Below are 19,115 nucleotides of genomic sequence, written 5' to 3'. Positions count from 1 at the left end.
TAATCCGTAATTCAGCAAAATATTTGAATCGTACTAATAATAATAATGTAAACATAGAACCAAGGCTTATAAACTATTGTTCGTTCTACTTAAATAGGCCTATTGTTTAAAAAACCGAGCTCAACTCTTATAATTTTAAGCCTAATTATTTTAATACTTATTAATGGAGGTGTAAATATATTTAAATTATATTATAAACTTAATTTAGTAAGTTTTTAACTTACTTTGAACCTGATGCCATTGCGTCGAGACTACCACTACCCCGCGCAATATCAGGGAATAAACTACTAGAAATTCGACTAAAATTCCCTAATGTATGAATGTTGCAACTTTACTAGTGGGATTCCTACTGTATTTTCTAGAAAATAGACTAGTGGCACCCCATGTTATTTCACCATAGAGCTTAATACAGTTGAAGGCAGAGGGCTGTCATTACCCTATAGTAGAAAGTAATTGAAAATGAACGTGTAGCGTAGGCAACGGTATGAATGTTGCAACTTTACTAGTGGGATTCCGACTGTATTTTCTAGAAAATAGTAGAAAGTAGTTGAAATGAGGTGAAAGGTCGGTAGTAAAGTGTGTGAACGGAATCTACGCGTTACGTAAATGTACATGTACGTAATAAAATTACCGCGTTTAATTCTTATTTAATTAACGTAATAATGTTGATTGTCTCTTGGAAAATACTTATTTAAATAGTACATAGATAAAAATCAATTCAAAATGAAACAAGAACCATCAGCTTCTGAATTGAAAGAACTAGGTAATAAATGTTTCGCTTCCAGAAAATACGAAGATGCCATTTCTTGTTATAGCAGAGCGATTGTAAGTAATTATTTCGCTAATAAAACGCGAATAAATTTATAAAAGTATAATTTTAGATTAAAAATCCATCGATGCCTACGTTTCTTACGAATCGAGCCTTATGTTATTTGAAATTAAGCCAATGGGAATTAGCTTGTCAGGATTGTAAAAGAGCCATTGACATGGATTGCAATTTGGTTAAAGGGCATTTTTTTATGGGCCAAGCTTTACTAGAACTCGAAAACTTTGACGAAGCTATTAAATACCTTCAAAGAGGTACAACTAGCTCCCGTTTTTACTTCAGTAAGTAGTTAGTAGCTTACGTTTAAAATAAATCAATAAACCTCTTAGCTAGTGACCTGGCAAAGGAACAAAGATTAAACTACGGAGATGACATTGCCGGTCAACTTAGAGTGGCCAAGAAAAGACGTTGGGCCCTCTTAGAAGAGAGGAGGATAAAACAAGAGATTGAATTACAATCTTATTTAAACGAACTAGTTTTAGCGGATTTAGAAAGGAAAAAACAAGAGCTTATCGTAACTGGTACCGATAATCAAGAAACAATCGCTTCTTTAGAGGAAAAACACGTAAAGAATATTAGAATTTAATTTTATTTATTTAAACCTTCGCTTACATCCACTTTTTTTCTAAATAGAAAAGATGCTTATCAGATATAAACGCTATGTTTGCCAAAATAGATGATAGGAGAAAGGTAAACGAGTCGAACGTAATTAAGTAATTAATTCTTATTTTAACAATTGTAGAAAAGGGATGTCCCTGATTATTTATGTGGGAAAATAAGCTTTGAAGTTATGAAAGTAAGTTTTTAGTTCAATTAATAATTAAAAATTAGTAATTAATTAGTTTAATTACTGCAGGAGCCTGTAATTACTCCAAGCGGTATTACTTATGATAGGAAAGACATCGAAGAACATTTACAAGTATATATATTATGCCTAAAATCATGGCCCCCAAAAACAAAATGGCTGTTAGCCTGTTATATATATCTTCAGCAAAGGCTTAAGTCTTAGTGATATGGATGATTTGTTGACAGTCATTGGGGTTAAATTATTCCAGTATGGGTACTCTAGTTCCAGTCCTGGAGTCCTGGACTAAACTGAATTTTTCTAGGAATCACACTAGTAGTAGTAGGGGAGTCCCACTACCCAATGGGTAAGTAGGGCTGGAAATAAGCGTTGGAGTCCTGACTACCCACCCACCATCCCTAAACCCTGGCTTGAAATAAGCAGGGGAGCCCCCACTATCCCGCTTCTTACCAGGGCTGAAAATAAGCACAGGACACTTTGGACAATGTCCAATAATATTTTCTTAGTTGGCCATTGGAGAGTTGGCACGTTGGGAGTTCTTAGTTGGCCGTTCGGGAGTTTTTAGTTGGCCGTTTGGGAGTTCTTAGTTGGCCGTTATAGAGTTCTTAGTTGGCCGTTTGGGAGTTCTTAGTTGGCCGTTTGGGTGTTCTTAGTTGGCCGTTTGGGAGTTCTTAGTTGGCCGTTCGGGAGTTCTTAGTTGGCCGTTTGGAAGTTCTTAGTTGGCCGTTTGGAAGTTCTTAGTTGGCCGTTCAGGAGTTCTTAGTTGGCCTGTTCAAGAGTTCTTAGTTGGCCTGTTCAAGAGTTCTTAGTTGGCCATTAGAGGGTTGTACCAGTGATTTCTTGGACTCAGGCGAGTCCACTTTACCAGGATTCGAACTCGAAACCTAAAAATCAGGACTGATAGTGACGTGTCTAATGATTATTACGCGTAACCTTTTTATCATTAGCGAGTTGGTCATTTTGATCCAGTTACGAGAACTCCGCTGACCCAAGATCAGCTTATACCCAATCTAGCCATGAAAGAGGTGGTGGACGTATACCTGTCTGAAAATGAATGGGCTGTCGATTATTAAATATCAATATTAAAGCCTACAACTACAATGACCTATTTTTCAAACCAAAAATGGTGGCCGCAGTGCCAGTTATGTATAAAATAATAAAAAAATTCAAATGGGGATGTCTTGAATTGAATTAAATAATTCTATTAAGAAATTAAACAATTATTTTAAGTTATTAATATAATTTTTTCTACAACAGACAGGCAAAGCAAATTTGATTTCAATAATTTATTTTATTGTTTATCAGGCAAATTATATTTTGACGGGTTACAATAACGCGGTATTAATTTTCTTTTAAATCCCAAAGCTCTCGGTCGCAATTGGCCATATGCCTGATCAGCGCACATGGGCATAGCGGCCAAAATTGGAACTATCATAAGGATGAGCTTAAAGTAGTGGCACTCTATGTTAACTCCCTATAGGGCATAATAAGTCAAACCCTCGGAGATGCCATTACTCCATTTTATACGAACTAAGAGCGGAAAAACGTATTTTATAAATTTTACACCTGTAAAATCTTTTAAAAAACACTTGGAACTTGTATTTCTACTTACTTTCGAGGAAATACCACCGTTTTCTGAAGGTAAGAGTATTTTTTTATACATTTATTAATAATAAAAACATTTAAGGCGAGCTAAGCCTTGGTCTTGTAAAACACGGCAGATTAGTGATTCACTCTATGTGCAAATCTACATTATGGCCATGACCAAGGCTTAGCTCGCCTTAAATGTTTTTATTACTAATAAATGTATAAAAAATAATCTTACCTTCAGAAAACGGTGGTATTTCCTCGAAAGTAAGTAGAAATACAAGTTCAAAGTGTTTTTTTAAAAGATTTTACAGGTGTAAAATTTATAAAATTATAAAATACGTTTTTTCCGTATAAAATGGAGTAATGGCATCTCCGAGGGTTTGACTTATTATGCCCTATAGGGAGTTAACATAGAGTGCCACTACTTTAAGCTCATCCTTATGATAGTTCCAATTTTGGCCGCTATGCCCATGAGCGCTGATCAGGCATATGGCTAATTTATTCTAACCATTATTTTAAAAATTAGTTTTAATTTTTATCCTCAAAAAATATTCCTCTTTCTTTATTAATTGTAAATCTTTAGTCGATTTTATGTTTTTGTTTTACAATTCAGTTTAGTACAAAAAATGTGCTATTATGGAACTGTCTTCCGTTCCGTCTCTTCTTACGTTAATTACAACTAGATTACAGAGTCACTAAGTATTTTTTTGGCAAACATTAATATAATTTGTTACTGGTACATTTTAGTTATGTTTATTCTTTCTAAATACTGTTCAGAAATCTGTCAAAGCTTTAATTACATTTATGCCAGACAAAATTGACCTATAAAAGTGTTAAAAACGTTAACACTGAGAAAGTTATTATCATTTTGACGTTAATACTTCATTTTTAATACCAGAATATTATATAAAAAATTTATTTATTCCCTATTATTACAAGTTACCGCCTTGGATTTATCTTATCTTCTTCACCAAACCCACTTGAAACTAGTTTAGTTAACGTTAATTAATACCTAATGGGATGGGAATGGAGTGGTTTTATGATTAAACGACGATTCAGTCATTTAAAGTGTCCAAAATGAACTATAAGTTACTTAGAAAACATTTACAGACCCCAATGAGAGAATTAGGAATTAATTAGGCTTAGGAAAATGGCGGGTAATCGAGTCCGAGTATTCGAAATTAGTTTTTCTGGGACTCGATCCGATTCCGATCATACCCGGGTCCTTGGCCAAGGCTTAAAGTTACCCGGGGAGGGCTGGTCGAGTCCATTTGGACTCGACGCGACGAGTTCTGGATTCGGGAACTCGGACTCGACGCGACGAGTTCTGGATTCGGGAACTCGGACTCGACGCGACGAGTTCTGGATTCGGGAACTCGGACTCGACGCGACGAGTTCTGGATTCGGGAACTCGGACTCGACGCGACGAGTTCTGGATTCGGGAACTCGGACTCGACGCGACGAGTTCTGGATTCGGGAACTCGGACTCGACGCGACGAGTTCTGGATTCTGGAACTCGGACTCGACGCGACGAGTTCTGGATTCGGGAACTCGGACTCGACGCGACGAGTTCTGGATTCGGGAACTCGGACTCGACGCGACGAGTTCTGGATTCGGGAACTCAGACTCGACGCGACGAGTTCTGGATTCGGGAACTCGGACTCGACGCGACGAGTTCTGGATTCTGGAACTCGGACTCGACGCGACGAGTTCTGGATTCGGGAACTCGGACTCGACGCGACGAGTTCTGGATTCGGGAACTCGGACTCGACGCGGCGAGTTCTGGACTCGGAAACTCGGACTCGAAACAGTGTTTTAAGGACTCGGGACTCGCACACTTCTAAATTAATGTATTTTTTACGTCAATTTTTAGTTAAAAAAGGCACATAATGTTTTTTTTATAGTTTTCTTTCCATTATATTGTTTTTCCTTTAAGTTTTTATAGTCACGGTATCAAAAACGTTAATTACGTTATTTTACTTTTAAAGGATAACAAACGTAATTATACTTAAAACTTTGATTTTTAAAAAGGTGGAATGTAATTATAATTATAATTAGTTTAATATTAATTATACGGCGATTTTTTTATTCATTATATGTATAAAATAACAAAAAATTTTGTAAATCCGTTTACAAACAAAAAGGATAAGAGATAAGATGATACTGTTGCATTGATTTGTGTGGTTAATTAAAGAGCCCTTCATTTAATTATTTAAAATTAACATAATTAACCCCCAATTTAATATATTAATTAATTAATAACTCTAGGCACCCTTTAATTTTTTCTGGGGATTTTGTTTTGTACTACTTAAGTTGTTTAACGAAATCTTTTATAATATTTGGCAAATCAGGGTCTCGACAAATATATTTATGTCCGTAACCCTGGGCTTCAAATCCTTTAAAAATGACGGGGATTTTGGAATTGGACTTTTGAGTATCGCGATGGTCTTTAAGTTTCCGGTACAGTCTGACTCCGTGGTCGTAAGGAACGACCCCGTCATCCTCGGCGTGAAGTACTAGAACCGCGCAAGTTAATTTCTCAATTCTAACTTCGGTATTGAAATAGGTGTCGCGATGTTCAGCGGGTTTAATGAAGAGAGCGTCGAAAAATGGAAGTTTACGATGCAAAATCGTCAAAGGATGATGATAAGCCACTTCGGAGAGAGTCGTGAAGGGTGTTTCTAATACCAAACCTAATGGTTCAAGCTCTTTATGATTGGTTAAGAGTTGAACCTATTAAAGTGTCCAAAAGTACGTGTTAAGTTATTAACTCGCGTGGTTTCTTTTGAATTAGCGTAGCTTATTCCTGATCAGCGCCACCTACCCATAGCGGCGACTTTGAGAACTACTGTAAGCGGCAAGCCAATTAGATGTCGCTAAAATCTGGTGACGTCACTGACGAGCACTCTCGGTCTCGGGGTCTTACCAAAAATGACGTCACCAGATTTTAGCGACATCTGAATAAATTGGCTTGCCGTTTACAGTAGTTCTCAAAGTCGCCACTATGGGTAGGTGGCGCTGATCAGGAATAAGCCTAATTGAATCTTACAGTAACTCCAGTTCCCAATGAATGCCCCCAAATTAGGATTCTTTTCGGTTGAACTTGTTTCCTTAACCATTCATAAACAACCTTTGTATCATGAACTACTCCGTCTACCGTTGGAGCTACCCAAGTTGAGTCTCCGTAGCCTCTGAATAAAAACAAACCAAATTAAATTAAACTGTCTATTCTAGCTTAGGTTACGTTAGGTTACGTTTCCGACTGAATGACGAACCTATAATCAAAGGTTATGACGTGAGCGTCAACTTTAGAGGCTGCTAATAATTTGTACAAATCCACGCGATGTCCTCCGCCTCTCGTACCCGAATTTCCGTGAGCGTATAAAATGATTAGTTTATCATCGTTAAAAATATCTTTAGTGGAAAGTGGCGTTTTAGATTGACTCCCACAAACTCCGGAAGCTTGGCTATCGGGAACGACGTGCCAGACGCCTAATTCTACACCCTTTTCGGATTCCAGAAAGAAATGTCTGGCGCAGTTTAAGTCGAAGCTTTCAACATCGGACAGGTTCATTTTAGGAGGCCATGTAACAAAGTTAAGGAAGACCGCGTATCTTCTGATGGTTGGTGAGTAATAAAAGGCGGCGGGGATGACGCCGTACAAAAAGGCCACAACCAGAAAAAGTAGGGTCAGTATAGAAATTCCGCATATCGTAACTGACTTATTTCGTTTGCTTTGAGATGATTTTTTTTTAGAAGTTTTTGAGTCCCCATTTATCTGATCTTGGGGTTTCTTCTTATAAATACGTTTCCTGGGTACTTTATCCTTGAAATTAAAAATTAGGGAAGAACCTTCAAAATTTTGAAGTTCGGAACCCCTAAGGGCATAGCATAGTTCGTGTACAGGGTACAGGGTGTTTACTATTAGCTTAGCGTCTACAGGTAAATTCTAATTTTTTTAAGCTAATTATAATTAATTAATTACGACTAACTAATTATATAATTAGTACTTACATCGGAAGGCATTGTCAAGCGTTTTTTTCGGGGCCGAAAAAAATTATCTAATAAAAAATTCCAATGACAATTTCCGAGATAATATAGCAATTATCAACGTTGAACGTGGACTTTGCTCTCAGCTGTAAGTAACCTTAATCACCATTCACCAATCACCATGGGGGGATGGGGCGGACGCCGCTACCCGCTGCGCGCCTTCATTAAACCGTTCAGAAAAGATATCGGAGAATCTAATTTTATAGAGAATCTATAAAATTTTTATTATCGATCTATTACCGATTTACCTGTTTAGAATTCTGAACGCGTGCAAAGATCCCTTAGGGGTAAAATAATTTCTTTCCCCCATAGATGGCAGATGTTACTATAAATTTATATAAATGTAATAAAAAAAATATATAACCAATGAGACAACGAGAGCTAGAAAAGGAGTAGAAAATATTTCGGTTATTTATTTATTTATTTATTGAGTGAATGATTGTCCACAAAGTCAACAATGTGACGTGTGAATGGGCATCGTACATAGTTACAAATTGTCAAGGAGAAAAGAATTTTTTTTTTTTTTTTTTTTGCTCTATGTCCGGGGACAGGCTGGGGCTGGTTAGCCATATAGCCTGGGGCACATGAAGTTTAAGAAATTAAATGTAAATGTAAAAATAAGAGAACATTAACACGAAAGTAATCAAGAGCAATTAGTACAATAGCAGAGGGCACAAAATAAACACGAGATTAAGGAAGACCATGTAGAAAAAAAAATAAAGATAATAAGATAAGTAAATAAATAAGTAAATGGCATTTTGCGCAACCCCTTTTAAATTAAAGATTAAGGGAAAATGCTTTTATTAGATAAAATTCTCCTCTTTCCAGTGGTACCAAAATATTGTATCTAAATCCATCAGAGCTGAAGGTTTTAGAAAAATAAATTTTTAGAGAGAGTTTTTACAACTTTTCTTTACTCTCTTTTAGTATAAAAATAGGGGGGGGGGGTTGAAATCACGTGACTGGGGGAGAAAAATAGTCGGGAGTGTGCGGTGGTCGAAGATAGTTGCGTATTTTGCGCGGTTCTTCCCCTTTGATGTTCAGCCGCTGTCTTACTCGTAGTTTCACCGGCTTTTGAGTTTAGAGTACCACGGCTATACAAAGACAATTATATTAAAATTTGATATTTAGTAATTAATTAGGTGTCGAAGTTTGCCAAAATGTCGAAAATTCTCACCTCATTGAAGTCTTTGGTAAGTTTTACGCGTGTGTTATTAGGCGCGGCGACCTACTCTGTCTGTTAGTACTATTTAGTTGATGGTTAGACTTGTCAAATTTTCTTTGTATTTATTGTAGAGTTTGGATATATCGGAAGAATGCTTTAAAAAAGCCAGGTTAGGACTAAATATTTAATAATTATTAATTATTTATAAGTAAATTTCCCTTCAACTTATCAGTCGTTTCTTTATATCCTAATTCGGCTATGTCTTTGACTTTGACACGAATAATTAGAACATCGTTAATTTACGATGAAAAAATGACGGGACATCTTTGTTCCTGGGATCCCGAATATCCCGAACGTCCTGAAAGATTTTCATTGTCAATAAAACGATGCCAAGAACTTGGTTTAATAGACAGATGTCAAATTCTCCCTGTAAGTTTATAATACCCCTATCTATCTATCTTATCTCTATGTCTATCATAAACTGTTTAAATTTAAAAATAAACTAACTTAAAGCCTCGAGAAGCTTCGGATGAAGAAATTCTACTTATACACGAGTAAATAAATTCAATAATTTCAATTGAACATTATGAATTTGATTAATATTAGTACCTAAATAGTCAGAAACATTTGGATCTTATGAAAAAAACAGATGGTAGTAAAGATGAAGTAGATTTGGAAAATCTTTCTTCTAATTACGATTCCATTTATATTAATTCCGTAAGTTTCGTTTCATTTATTTCTTTAAAATGGAACGAAATTTGGAATTCTAAACAATGATTGTTTTTAGGAAACTTATAAATGCGCATTGTCATCAGTCGGATGTTCGATAGATTTAGTTAACAGCGTTGTATCAGGAAATGTATTTATATTTTGAGTTTAAAATACGGTAGAAATTAGCCTTATTCCTGATCAGCGCCACCTACCCATAGCGGCGACTTTGAGAACTACTGTAAGCGGCAAGCCAATCAGATGTCGCTAAAATCTGGTGACGTCATTTTTGGTAAGACCCGAGAGTGCCAGTTAGTGACGTCACCAGATTTTAGCGACATCTGATTGGCGTGCCGCTTACAGTAGTTCTCAAAGTCGCCGCTATGGGTAGGTGGCGCTGATCAGGAATAAGGCTAATTAGTCTGAAATAATTCATTTTAGACTCAAAATGGTATGGCCATCATTAGACCACCCGGTCATCATGCCATGACCTCCGAATTTTGCGGTTACTGCTTCTTTAATAATGTAGCTATAGCTGCCAAACACGCTTTAGATGATTTGAATCTTAAAAAGTATTTAAAGTTAATGATTAAGACAATGGTCTAGTAACTCGTTAATGGGGATACCTTTTAGGATTTTAATTGTCGATTGGGATGTCCATCATGGTCAAGCTACTCAATATTCTTTTTACGATGACCCCAGGTCATTTAATTAATTAAATATAAATTTATAATCTTGTTTTAATTTTAAAGTAACTAATAATTACTTTTTAACGAGTAGAGTTCTTTATTTCTCTATACATCGATACGAACACGGAGCTTTTTGGCCCGAGTTGAAAGAATCCAATTTTAATTACATTGGGGAAGGCAACGGCAAAGGGTTCAACATTAACGTACCCTTAAACTCGACTGGTTTGGGAAATAATGATTTTATGGCTATTTTTAATAATATTCTCTTGCCAATAGCTTGCGAGGTTTGAAATTAAATTAATTAATTAATATTAATAATTAATGTTATCACTTAATATTAATTAAATAATTTTAGTTTAACCCGGAATTGATATTAATTTCATCCGGTTTTGACGCCGCAGTTGGTTGCCCTGAAGTAATTTAAATTAAATTAAATATTTAATTTAATTTAATTTAATTTAAATGTAACGTAATTAATTAATTGATAGGGTGAAATGTCAGTGACACCGGCTTTTTATTCGCACATGTTACATTCCTTAATGGGCTTGGCTCAAGGCAAAATTTGCGTGTTTTTAGAGGTTGGTTAGCGCGATTTTAATTTAAACTAGAATTTAATCTTTAATTATAATTAATTAATTAATTTATTAATTAACGGTTTTTAGGGGGGATATTTTTTGAGATCGTTAGCCGAAGGTGTAGCTCTTAGTTTAAGATGTTTATTGGGCGATCCTTGCCCACGAATTGGATCTCTCGAACCTCCTAGTCCAAGGTACAAACCCACCCCGAGATGAATTAATTAATTTAATTTGTCTTAGCTTAGGGTTAGGCCTAATTATCTTTTAATTATTAGTATTCAAGAGACAATTTTAAGCGTTATTTCACACGTTCGACCTTATTGGAGAAGTCTAGCATTCCAAGGAAGTTTTGATAAGACTGACGTCATTCCGTCAGATCGCCCAAAGTAATGAAATAACCACGTCAGTTTTTATTTAAAAAAATTTAGCTTTAATTAAGTTTAATTATTATTATTAGGCACATTCCTAGAATCGAATATAAGGGTCAATTAGGCATCAAGAGACCCGATAAGTTTCCTACTAGAGAATACTACTTGAAACATTCCGATGTTAAAATCGCCGAACTGAACAAATTAGTTGACGAGCTTGTAGAAAAAACGAATCTTTTTGTACCCAAAAACCGCGTTTGTTTAGCGTTTGATCCATTTATGGCTAAACATCAGAGCATCTTAGAAAAGTAACGAGTTTATTTTATTATTGTAATTAATTTAATTAAAATAATCAATTATCTTAATTCTCGAAGAGTTCATCCAGAAAAACCCGAAAGAATTTTGAAAATATTTGAAAAATTGAAGTCATTGGGTTTTCCCGAACGTTGTTTGAAATTGCCTGTTAGTTCGAAATTAATTTAAATTCCCGTTTAGTGGCTAATTATTATTACGTTTAATTATTCAGTCTCGACACGCTACGGAAGAAGAATTAGCTTTAGTTCACGAGTAATTAAAGAAAATTGTCCGCTAATTATTAAGCTTTATTTTAAAATAATCTTATTATTCCGCTTGTTAAAGCGAAAATTACGTTGAAATTATGAGAAATACGCAATTCTCTCCAAATGAGAATTTATTGGAGCTTCAAGAGAAGTTCAAGTCCATCTATTTATGCAAAGATTCTTACAACGCGGCTACTTTAGCTGCGGGATTTCTATTACAAGCTGTAGACTCGGTTGCTTTAGAGATTGTAAGAATTCCTCCAATTTAATATAACTTTGGCCTATTTCTATATAAATTTGACCAATTTTTTTAATACAGAGTCGTTCGGCGGTAGCTGTAGTTCGACCTCCGGGTCACCACGCTGAAAAAGAAGAAGCGTGTGGTTTTTGTTTATTCAATAATGTCGCTTTAGCTGCCAAATACGCCCTAACAAGATACTCGTTAAACAGAGTTTTAATTGTTGATTGGGATGTACACCATGGAAATGGTATTCAGCATCAATTTGAAGATGATCCTCGGTAATTAATTAATTTTATGATATTTACGGTACAAAGATCACTGAACTTACTTTTTTCCATTCCAGATTTTTGTACATATCTCTTCACCGCTATGATAACTCTTTATTTTTCCCATTCTCGTATGACGCTGATTCTAACTTTGTTGGAAAAGATAAAGGAGAGGGATTTAACGTTAATATTCCTTGGAATAAAGTACGCCAAAATAATATAAATAATATAATAGGCGGGGCGGGTCCCGGTTTTTGATAGGAGGGGCGTGTCCCGATTTTTGATAGGAGGGGCGTGTCCCGATTTTTGATAGGAGGGGCGGGTCCCGGTTTTTGATAGGAGGGGCGGGTTCCGGTTTTTGTTAGGAGGAGGGGCGGGTTCCGGTTTTTGATAGGAGGGGCGGGTCCCGATTTTTGATAGGAGGGGCGGGTCCCGATTTTTGATAGGAGGGGCGGGTCCCGATTTTTGATAGGAGGAGGGGCGGGTTCCGGTTTTTGATAGGAGGGGCGGGTTCCGGTTTTTGATAGGAGGAGGGGCGGGTTCCGGTTTTTGATAGGAGGAGGGGCGGGTCCCGATTTTTGATAGGAGGAGGGGCGGGTCCCGATTTTTGATAGGAGGAGGGGCGGGTCCCGATTTTTGATAGGTGGCGGGGCGGGTCTCGACAGTAGGCCGAATTTCCCAATACATGAGTTTAATAATAATTGTTTATATAGGGTCGTATGGGAGATGGCGATTATTTGGCTGCTTTCTTCCAAATTGTGCTACCAATAGCTTATGAAGTAAATTCTCCATAATTTAAATTTATACAATTTTTAAAATTCTATAATTAAATTTAATTATGTTAATTAATTAGTTTGATCCAGATATGGTATTCATTGCATCTGGATTTGACGCGGCTAGAGGAGATTTATTGGTGAGGAAACAAATTTTAATTATTTTTCACACGCTTATTGTTAAGTTGATATCTTCTTAGGGTGGTTGCGTTCTTTCTCCGGAAGTTTATGGTCACATGACTCATTGGTTAAGTTCATTAGCCAATGGGAAAGTTATTTTAGCTTTGGAGGTACTTATTTTTTAAAATTCTTTGTACAAAGTTAACGGTGTTTTTGAAAAAAGGGTCCGTCTTTCTTTCTTTCTTTCTTTCTTTCTTTCTTTTAGGGGGGATATAATGTTCCTGTTATTGCTAATTGCATGGCTAATTGCGTTGGTGCATTACTGGGTGATCCACTTCCTCTTTTGGTGGATGATCTTAAACCCTGTGACAGGTTAATCATATTCATAACCATTAAAATTAATTAAAATTAAACTTCGTTTTAAATTAAATTAATCAAACTATTTAACGTACCTTTTAGTGCTGTTCAAACTATTTTAAAGACTAAAAGAGCTCATTCTAAATATTGGAAATGTCTTAAATTTGACGGTAAAATAATTAATAATTATTAACCCACCCTAATTAATTAATAATCAACTTAATTGGTATATTAATTGGTATATTAATCAGTTGATCTTCCGGAGTTTTCTTACGTTAAACCCGAATCCAAAACTTCTCCAGATTCATTTGAAGTGTCAGTAGATTTATTTATTTATTTATTTATTTTTCCCTTTTAAGCCTTTGTCAATTAGCCTTATTCCTGATCAGCGCCATCTACCCATAGCGGTGACTTTGAGAACTACTGTAAGCGGCAAGCCAATCAGATGTCGCTAAAATCTGGTGACGTCATTTTTGGTAAGACCCGAGAGTGCCAGTCAGTGACGTCACCACATTTTAGCGACATCTGATCTGATTGGCTTGCCGCTTACAGTAGTTCTCAAAGTCGCCGCTACGGGTAGGTGGCGCTGATCAGGAATAAGGCTAATTAGATTAATTAATGTTAAGTAATTAATTAATTATAAGTAATTTACAGAAACAATTCGGCTTTCAAACGTTCCCTTTTGAATGACATTGATTTAGGAGCTACGGGTGGAAGTGATGCCAAAGCCATAGAGGTTAATTTAATTTAATTAATAACCTCTACAAAAAAGACTTAATTAATTAAAGTTTTAATTTAATTTAAATTAACGCGCTAAATAATGCTTTAACAGATTATTTTAGGGACAGAAAGACCGGGTCAACTTTTCGCGGTTCAACCCCTTTCGTGGTGTCCTCATTTAGCCCAAGGAGTTAATAAAATACCTAATGAAGGTCTTGACCCTAAAAACCCTTGCTACGTTTGCAACGATGTCTCGGAAAATTGGGTTTGTTTGACTTGTTTCCAAGTAGGATGTGGTCGCTATGTTCAAAAGCACATGCTTGAACATAGCGTAGAAAAGAAACATCCTTTGGCGCTTAGTTATTCCGATCTTTCCATTTGGTGTTACCAATGCGATTCTTATATTGATAACGAGGTACGTTTGCTTCTTTGTTTTGATTCGGATTTCCATTAAAAACCCTTAAAAAAAAACTTGCGAGCCCGCCCCAAAAAGCTTCCGAGTCGGCCCCAAAAAGCTTGCGAGTCGGCCCCAAAAAGCTTGCGAGTCGGCCCCAAAAAGCTTGCGAGTCCGCCCCAAAAACGTAGCGAGTCCGCCCCAAAAACGTAGCGAGTCCGCCCCAAAAACGTAGCGAGTCCGCCCCAAAAACGTAGCGAGTCCGCCCCAAAAACGTAGCGAATCCGCCCCAAAAAAGCTTGCGAGTCGGCCCCAAAAAGCTTGCGAGTCGGCCCCAAAAAAGCTTGCGAGTCCGCCGCGGATTGGGCAACTGAAAATCAGAACTCTTACACCCTTTATAAATACTTTTATTAGGTATTGGAACTGGTTAAAGAAGAGGCCCATTTGAAAAAATTTGGCGTTAGTCGTTCCGCGATTCAGTAATGTAGCTTTAACTTAGGGGAAGGCTGTTTGTTCTTTTTCGTTTTCCTTTACAATTAGTCTTAAACACACACGAAGCTTTTATTAATTAACCAAAGACACACTAAGATGTTAAATGTTTATTTTTATATATTATACGCAAATAAGGAAACCAAACCAAAAAAGTCCAAATTAATATTTAAGTCTAATGTAACCTAATGTATAGTGTAGTACAAACTAATTAATTAATTAATTGATGGAAATAGGAGTTTAGTTGAAAAATAATTAACCCGAACGAAGAATTAATAAAATAAATACCATAATAAAAATAAATGGCGTAAATTTATTTAACAAACAACTTTTTATTAATATCAACAAAATATGTACAGACTAGAGCACATTTCTTTTTTGTAAGTTTGAAATTTTAATTAATTAATTAAATGAGCCGAGCTAATCTTATTACATTTAACGCGGACTAGTACTCAAATTATTAATTACAATAAGTATTTAATTTAAAGTGATGCCTGATCAACTTTTTCAATGAAGTTTTTAACAATTTCGGGTAATTTTGGGCTTTTACTGATGAAAAGATGTCCACAGGCGGCTTTTGCCGGAAATTCTTCGTATTGAGCTCTAGGAATGTCAGGCGCTTGTCCGGTAACGGCGATTCGATGTAGTTTTCTTCCCATTTCAACAGCAACCATGCCGTCATCTTCAGCGTGCAAAATGAGAAGAGGAACTTTGGCTTGAGCTATTTTTTCATCGCTGTTGAAATTGGTTTCTTCGTGTTTGGTCGGTTGGCTGAAAAGCATTCGAAATAAAGGCATTTTTCTATGAAGGAAGGATAAAGGGAAGCTGTAAGTCGCTTCCGGAATGTTTGTGAATGGCGACTCTAAAATGATAGCCTTTGGGCTGTTTTCTTTGGTCAATCTGGCCGCCAGTTGCACCGAGACTCCCGAACCCAAGCTGTGACCCCAGATTATGATCCTGGACCTCGGAACTTTCTTCTTCAACCAATTATAAACGTTTTCCGCGTCAGTTACCAAAGCCGCGACTGAAACTTTAGCGTTAGTTGAATCTCCAAAGCCTCGGTAATCGCAGGTAACAATATGGGCGTCCACGGGACTTTCTGATAAGACTTTGTACAATTTGCGACGATATAACGCGGCCCTGTTCATGGAATTCCCGTGGAAGTATAGAATTACCGGTCTATCATCGTCAAATTCTTTAACTTCTTCAAAGTTTTGGTGGAATTTGGACTTTAAGGAATTAGGATAAATGTGCCAGACTCCCAGTTCAATGTCTCCGTCAGTTTTCAAGTAAAAGTTTCGCGTATTGGTCATGTTGAAGTACGTGGGTTCCGAAAGGTTCTTGGTTTCAAAAGGAGGCCAATGGAAATTGTTAAGAAAGACGCATTGACGCCTTAACCAGGTGCAAGAGTAGAACCAGACTGGTAGAAAGATATAGATGGCTGCCACCGTTAATCCAACATTCCTGAGAACCCTTAACCATTTCCTTCTAATTCGGAATCTTGAAATAATCCACGTTTGAAGAATGCTAGAAGAGTTGCTAATTTCTCTTAGCAATGGAATATCATTTCCTCCATTTTGAAGACCATCATTGAGTTTTCTTTGTCTTAGCTGCATAGTTCTACGCGATAAATAAAAAAAAATATCAAGCGCGTATTTTCAATTGAAAGTGAAAACGCTGTAAACACTGATATGATAAAAATGAGGTTAATAATCTTAATTTTTGATATGATTTTCTAATCAACTAACTAGATTCAGGGTTCATACAAACCTGGAAAAAAGGGAAAACCTGGAATAATCAGGGAAATAAATAGTTGACAAAAACCTCAGGGAAAACGCAGGGTAATTTATAATTTTTAGTAAAATTCAGGGAAATCAGGGAAATTTGCGTCAAACCAGGGCCGAGTAATAGAGCTATCTCAGAACCCTTATTGTGACGTCACCCATGCTATTTTCCCATAGAACCAAAGCGGTACCAAACATGGCCCCCCACTGCCAAAGCTAAGCCTATGACGTTTTACCTAGGCACTGACGTCACAGCTGAGATAGCTCTATTAAGCAAAATGTTCATAAACGTACCCTCCATAGGACTAACATTACACTATACTTTGGAGGCTCATAACTCTGGTTATATTGGGGATACGGGGATGTTCTTTGATTACGTAATAGTCTTATTTGCCCCCCCCCCTACTTCGTTTACATTTGTTCCATAGCATACCCGATATGGGGAGAAAACCTGGAAATCTCAGGAAAATTTGTTTTCCAAACGATGTATGAACCCTGAGATTATAACCTCCACCATTTAAGAGAGGATAAAAACATATTGCCTAAACTTTACATTCAAAATACAGTTTTTTCAATAAATATCATTTATTCAAGGTTAGTTATAGGATAATTTGTTAAAATTAAGGTGCGGAAATTAATTAAAATATATATTTTCCATGTTTTTCTATATTTTACCCTTCATATTATAGGTTAGGTTAGGTTTGGTTTGGTTAGGTTAGGTCGTGTTAGGTTTGGTTTGGTTAGGTTAGGTCGTGTTAGGTTTGGTTAGGTCGTGTTAGGTTTGGTTAGGTCGTGTTAGGTTTGGTTAGGTCGTGTTAGGTTTGGTTTGGTCGTGTTAGGTTTGGTTAGGTCGTGTTAGGTTTGGTTAGGTCGTGTTAGGTTTGGTTAGGTCGTGTTAGGTTTGGTTTGGTCGTGTTAGGTTTGGTTAGGTTAGGTCGTGTTAGGTTTGGTTTGGTCGTGTTAGGTTTGGTTTGGTCGTGTTAGGTTTGGTTTGGTCGTGTTAGGTTTGGTATGGTCGTGTTAGGTTTGGTTTGGTCGTGTTAGGTTTGGTTAGGTCGTGTTAGGTTTGGTTTGGTCGTGTTAGGTTTGGTTTGGTCGTGTTAGGTTTGGTTTGGTCGTGTTAGGTTTGGTTTGGTCGTGTTAGGTTTGGTTTGGTCGTGTTAGGTTTGGTTTGGTCGTGTTAGGTTTGGTTTGGTCGTGTTAGGTTTGGTTTGGTCGTGTTAGGTTTGGTTTGGTCGTGTTAGGTTTGGTTTGGTCGTGTTAGGTTTGGTTTGGTCGTGTTAGGTTTGGTTTGGTCGTGTTAGGTTTGGTTTGGTCGTGTTAGGTTTGGTTTGGTCGTGTTAGGTTTGGTTTGGTCGTGTTAGGTTTGGTTAGGTCGTGTTAGGTTTGGTTTGGTCGTGTTAGGTTTGGTTTGGTCGTGTTAGGTTTGGTTTGGTCGTGTTAGGTTTGGTTTGGTCGTGTTAGGTTTGGTTTGGTCGTGTTAGGTTTGGTTTGGTCGTGTTAGGTTTGGTTTGGTCGTGTTAGGTTTGGTTTGGTCGTGTTAGGTTTGGTTTGGTCGTGTTAGGTTTGGTTTGGTCGTGTTAGGTTTGGTTTGGTCGTGTTAGGTTTGGTTTGGTCGTGTTAGGTTTGGTTTGGTCGTGTTAGGTTTGGTTTGGTCGTGTTAGGTTTGGTTGTGTTAGGTTTGGTTGTGTTAGGTTTGGTTTGTTTCCCCCCCCCCCACTCCCTGTGGGATGACGGAGGGTTTGTTTTGGTCGGGTTAGGTTTGGTTTGGTTTGTTCCCCCCCCCCGCTCCGTGTGGAATGACGGGCTAGGTTTGGTTTGTCACCCCCCTGCTCCATGTAGGATGACGGGGTCGGATTAGGTTTGGTTTGTTCCCCCCCCCGCTCCGTGTGGGATGACGAGCTAGGGTTTGCGATAAACCTTACAGCTCCAGGTACTAATAATTGGAAAGGAAGGGAAGAGGGTTGGGGACTAAATTTTAAGGAATTTTTAGGTTAAGTTTGGTTAGGTTATATTTTCAGATATTTTATGGTATTTGGTTGCTAGCAAGAAGGAACTGGTCGGGTATTTTAATGGTCATGAAAATATTGATTTAAGTTAGTTTCCGCGATTTAAATGTAATTAATTATCATATAATTAACCTCCAAGAAATTATATTTATTGGAAAAACTGTATTTTGAATGTGCGAGATAAATTAAAGTTTTTCCTAAATTTTTGATATGACTTTCAAATCAACGAACTACATTATAACCTCCACCATTTAAGAGAGGATAAAAACATATTCCGTACTTACCTTAGACCGTACTGAGATAGAGGAAACTCTACTCTTTGGTTTCTACGCAGTAAAATAATAACTTATTTAATTATACCATTTCGTATCAGAAACATCGGAACGTAAAACTTTATTTTTTGCGAAACTTTCCTCAAGGGCTAATCTCTTTAATAATCGTCAACAAGGTTTTGGCGGAACCTCAAAAAAAAAAAAAAAGAAAGTATCACAAACTCCATAAAAAAAGTGGTTTGACAGGCTCGTTTTCCTTGACAGGTAGTTTAAAAACCTCCTTACCCCCTTTTTAGTAGATCAAAATAGGTGAAATGACTCAACTTTTATCAAAAAGTACCTTCCCGACGTCTC

At 36.9% G+C, this 19,115-nt stretch overlaps 4 protein-coding genes across 6 annotated transcripts; 2 read left to right on the top strand and 2 right to left on the bottom strand.

The window, feature by feature from the left end:
• Window positions 1-473: 473 nt before the first annotated feature.
• STUB1 (STIP1 homology and U-box containing protein 1) lies at window positions 474-2,806 on the top strand. Of its 2 annotated transcripts, XM_089862791.1 has the most exons (8): window positions 474-614; window positions 700-825; window positions 882-1,080; window positions 1,156-1,391; window positions 1,460-1,516; window positions 1,569-1,622; window positions 1,683-1,745; window positions 2,579-2,806. In XM_089862791.1, exons 2-8 carry the CDS (start codon window positions 724-726, stop codon window positions 2,702-2,704), a joined length of 837 nt encoding a protein of 278 aa, XP_089718917.1. In that variant the 5' UTR covers window positions 474-614; window positions 700-723; the 3' UTR covers window positions 2,705-2,806. The 2 variants fall into 2 exon arrangements, with proteins under 2 accessions (XP_089718917.1, XP_089718916.1); XM_089862790.1 differs by having other exon boundaries at window positions 555-825.
• A 2,469-nt stretch (window positions 2,807-5,275) lies between these two features.
• LOC149588494 (lysophosphatidylserine lipase ABHD12-like) lies at window positions 5,276-7,502 on the bottom strand. The gene is made up of 4 exons (XM_089862783.1): window positions 7,236-7,502; window positions 6,497-7,047; window positions 6,271-6,412; window positions 5,276-5,954 (listed from the first exon to the last, which is right to left on the bottom strand). The coding sequence occupies exons 1-4, from the start codon at window positions 7,245-7,247 to the stop codon at window positions 5,526-5,528; spliced, it is 1,134 nt and encodes a 377-aa protein (XP_089718909.1). The 5' UTR covers window positions 7,248-7,502; the 3' UTR covers window positions 5,276-5,525.
• Window positions 7,503-8,231: 729 nt separating this feature from the next.
• Window positions 8,232-14,999, top strand: HDAC6 (histone deacetylase 6). Of its 2 annotated transcripts, XM_089862752.1 has the most exons (28): window positions 8,232-8,464; window positions 8,568-8,605; window positions 8,724-8,865; window positions 8,950-8,990; window positions 9,054-9,153; window positions 9,224-9,295; window positions 9,586-9,716; window positions 9,778-9,846; window positions 9,925-10,117; window positions 10,189-10,248; window positions 10,322-10,411; window positions 10,496-10,602; window positions 10,684-10,794; window positions 10,866-11,084; window positions 11,151-11,238; window positions 11,303-11,343; window positions 11,416-11,584; window positions 11,656-11,855; window positions 11,921-12,047; window positions 12,557-12,622; window positions 12,697-12,756; window positions 12,817-12,906; window positions 13,002-13,108; window positions 13,196-13,263; window positions 13,345-13,408; window positions 13,748-13,829; window positions 13,926-14,228; window positions 14,622-14,999. In XM_089862752.1, the coding sequence occupies exons 1-28, from the start codon at window positions 8,432-8,434 to the stop codon at window positions 14,688-14,690; spliced, it is 2,940 nt and encodes a 979-aa protein (XP_089718878.1). In that variant the 5' UTR covers window positions 8,232-8,431; the 3' UTR covers window positions 14,691-14,999. The 2 variants fall into 2 exon arrangements, with proteins under 2 accessions (XP_089718878.1, XP_089718879.1); XM_089862753.1 differs by lacking the exons at window positions 8,232-8,464; window positions 8,568-8,605; window positions 8,724-8,865; window positions 8,950-8,990; window positions 9,054-9,153 and having other exon boundaries at window positions 9,235-9,333; window positions 9,566-9,716.
• Window positions 15,000-15,008: 9 nt separating this feature from the next.
• LOC149588492 (lysophosphatidylserine lipase ABHD12-like) lies at window positions 15,009-18,984 on the bottom strand. Its single transcript, XM_089862784.1, has 2 exons — window positions 18,774-18,984; window positions 15,009-16,316 (listed from the first exon to the last, which is right to left on the bottom strand). Exon 2 carries the CDS (start codon window positions 16,310-16,312, stop codon window positions 15,179-15,181), a length of 1,134 nt encoding a protein of 377 aa, XP_089718910.1. The 5' UTR covers window positions 16,313-16,316; window positions 18,774-18,984; the 3' UTR covers window positions 15,009-15,178.
• Window positions 18,985-19,115: the final 131 nt, after the last annotated feature.

This window comes from Phalangium opilio, unplaced genomic scaffold, assembly GCF_054372755.1.
Source record: "Phalangium opilio isolate 3A_F unplaced genomic scaffold, DU_Popi_V2 ptg000650l_1, whole genome shotgun sequence".
NCBI lineage: Eukaryota > Metazoa > Arthropoda > Arachnida > Opiliones > Phalangiidae > Phalangium > Phalangium opilio.
Note: the sequence above shows the minus strand (reverse complement) of the source record. Positions and strands in the feature narration are given on the sequence as shown.